Raw genomic sequence first — 2,452 nt, 5'->3', positions numbered from 1 at the left:
GGTTACAGTAACTTGGGACGATGTCAAATAAGAGCTCTGTGCGGACCACAAACACCCCCAACTGGGTTAGAGATGTGGCTGAATCCGTATTCAGAAAGGCGCGGAAAACAAATAACGCGTTCTACGGAGCCACTAAAGGGACATGGTTAGCAGCTTGCTAGCGGTAGCCTGTTACATTACAGTAGGGCTGCACGATATATCGAAATATCGCAAATGTAAATATCGCAATATGCATATCGCAAGGGCGTGTGATATCTGAATCATTTTAATAATAGGCTACTTAAATCAAAACGTTGCAAAAGGTCAACGTTTTAGTTCGACGCATATAGCAGAGAATTGCTTGACGTTAAAAAGAGTTAAGTGCAATAAGTTGCAGAAAACAATGCTCAATATGTCACTAATGTTCACTAAACAACAATACGGCTATAACAAAGATTAATCTCAATTTCATTCATACAGTGAACACTATGCAGTGTTATTTTACACTTAATTATTAAATTTCTGTATCTGAATACTACTGTTTATTGTATCTATGCTTGTAACTTGTGTATTTCTTTTTTTTTCTTTTTTTTTTACTGACTGTTCACTTGCCTTTAATCATGTTTGAACTTTCTCAGACTATAGGTTTTGCTGTGGTATATGAAGAAGTACTTAAAGTGTATGGAAAGCAAAGTTACAATGATATAAAATTAGTGTCATAAAATTTTTTTGTTTGTATCTGGTATTCGGTATGAACCGGTATACCGCCCAGCACTACTGACAAACATCTAATCTTGTAAAATATGTGGTAAGTACTGCCGAGTGCTGCTCCATACGTGTGATCGCGAATCTCAAAAGTGAAAGTAAAAAAACAAGCGCGCGTCTCTCTCCATCTCTCTCTGTTTATGGGTGGTTGTGCGTGCTTGCAGGAAAAGGGTGCGATTTTCGAATAATAATCGAATAATACCCTGCGATTTTCGAATATTATTTTTGCTGGGAATGCCCATCCCTATTAGTAGTAGTATTTTCAGTAGAGGTCATCTACTCTTGTCAGGACCTTACAGGATACGTAGCATTTCATTTTTTGATAGCGAAGTGGTTCCTTTGTGATTTATTTATGAATACATGCTTGGGACAATTAGCCAAATAAGAGCTGACCAGTCCTCATCATGTCCCTCATTAAATGTAATTATCTAATGATGTTCTGTAATCTTAGACCTTTTATGACACTCCCCTTTAATGAATATATTTCTAGGACATTGACCTCATAGACATCCTTTGGAGGCAGGATATTGACCTTGGTGCTGGCCGAAAAGTATTTAACTATAGCAGTCGACAGAAGGAGAGTGAGGCTGATAAACCTAATGAAGAGAACGAGGAGGCAAGTGGAAGAGAGGAAAGCTGGAGAAATTGACTTAATCTCCAAGCAGAGCAGAGCCTAACTCATGTTGATGGAGAGACAGGAGAGAGCATACCTACGGAGGTATGTGCTGTAAGATGCTAGGATTACAGGAAGGTGTGAGGAGCACAGCAAGGTTTCGGTTAATAATGCTTTTAGATTATTCAAAAAGGCTTGAAAGCTGTAGATGTTAAGTGAATTTGAGTCAGCCTTGGAATTACATGGACTTTTCTTGTTGTATTTCCTAGCTTACCAGTCTTGGTGCTCAGACTTCATTATCCCTGCAGGAATGTCTGAGGCTTCTGGAGGCCACCTTTCCATTTGGAGAAGAGCCAGAGGTAGCGACAGTAAAATTCATGCTACATTACAGATTAAAACTTGGCATTTTTTATTTGATTGTCATTTTACATTGTCTTTTTCTCTCTTTAGTTCCAAGCCACTGGATCCACCTCACAGCTTAGAGCTCCAACTGAGGAAACGCCGTCAACATCACAAGGGATCCCCCTACAAGCCCCTCTGTCACAGTCTGACACACCACTAGACCTGGAGCAGCAGTGGCAGGACATAATGTCCATAATGGAACTGCAGGTTTGTGAATTTATTGCATTCAAAGTCGATGAAGGGAATATATACACCCAATACACTGCTCAGTGACAGTGGTTATAATAGTATCAAATTAAATATAATCTTTATATTATATATAGGATATTATCATTTTCCTTAAACCTTAAATTAGGGCTGAGCAATATGGCCAAAAAAATTTTCACTATAAAATTTTTCATATCAGTTGATATCGATTATTATCCCTATTAATTTCAAATCTTTATTTCTTTCAAGTTAAAAGGAAGATTTTTGCTCCTAAGTGAAAGTTGTAGAAACCAGACCATTAATTGTAGTTTTAAACTTTTCTTCTATGGAAGCATATAGGTAGCTTCACCCGCAGTGTAAGACGCTCAAAGCTCAAGACGTTCGATCGATCGATCGGTCGCTCGTTCGAACGTTTGATTTTAGCATGGAATACGCTTCATATATTTCTCTGTTCACGCTCCACTTCATCTGCCAGTGAATTCAACG

The 2,452-nt window shown here is 38.3% G+C and overlaps 1 protein-coding gene across 1 annotated transcript in view; it reads left to right on the top strand.

The window, feature by feature from the left end:
* Window positions 1-2,452, top strand: part of nfe2l1b (nfe2 like bZIP transcription factor 1b) — an 18,547-nt gene that overhangs the window by 5,306 nt on the left and 10,789 nt on the right. The window contains exons 3-4 of the mRNA XM_016557164.1: window positions 1,627-1,716; window positions 1,808-1,966. Coding sequence (XP_016412650.1) covers window positions 1,627-1,716; window positions 1,808-1,966 — 249 coding nt within the window. The remainder of the gene's footprint in view (window positions 1-1,626; window positions 1,717-1,807; window positions 1,967-2,452) is intronic.

This window comes from Sinocyclocheilus rhinocerous, unplaced genomic scaffold (genome assembly GCF_001515625.1).
Source record: "Sinocyclocheilus rhinocerous isolate Xijiao unplaced genomic scaffold, SAMN03320098_v1.1 scaffold497, whole genome shotgun sequence".
Taxonomy (NCBI): domain Eukaryota; kingdom Metazoa; phylum Chordata; class Actinopteri; order Cypriniformes; family Cyprinidae; genus Sinocyclocheilus; species Sinocyclocheilus rhinocerous.
The sequence above is the reverse complement of the archived record's forward strand: the minus strand, read 5'-3'. Positions and strand labels throughout refer to the sequence as shown.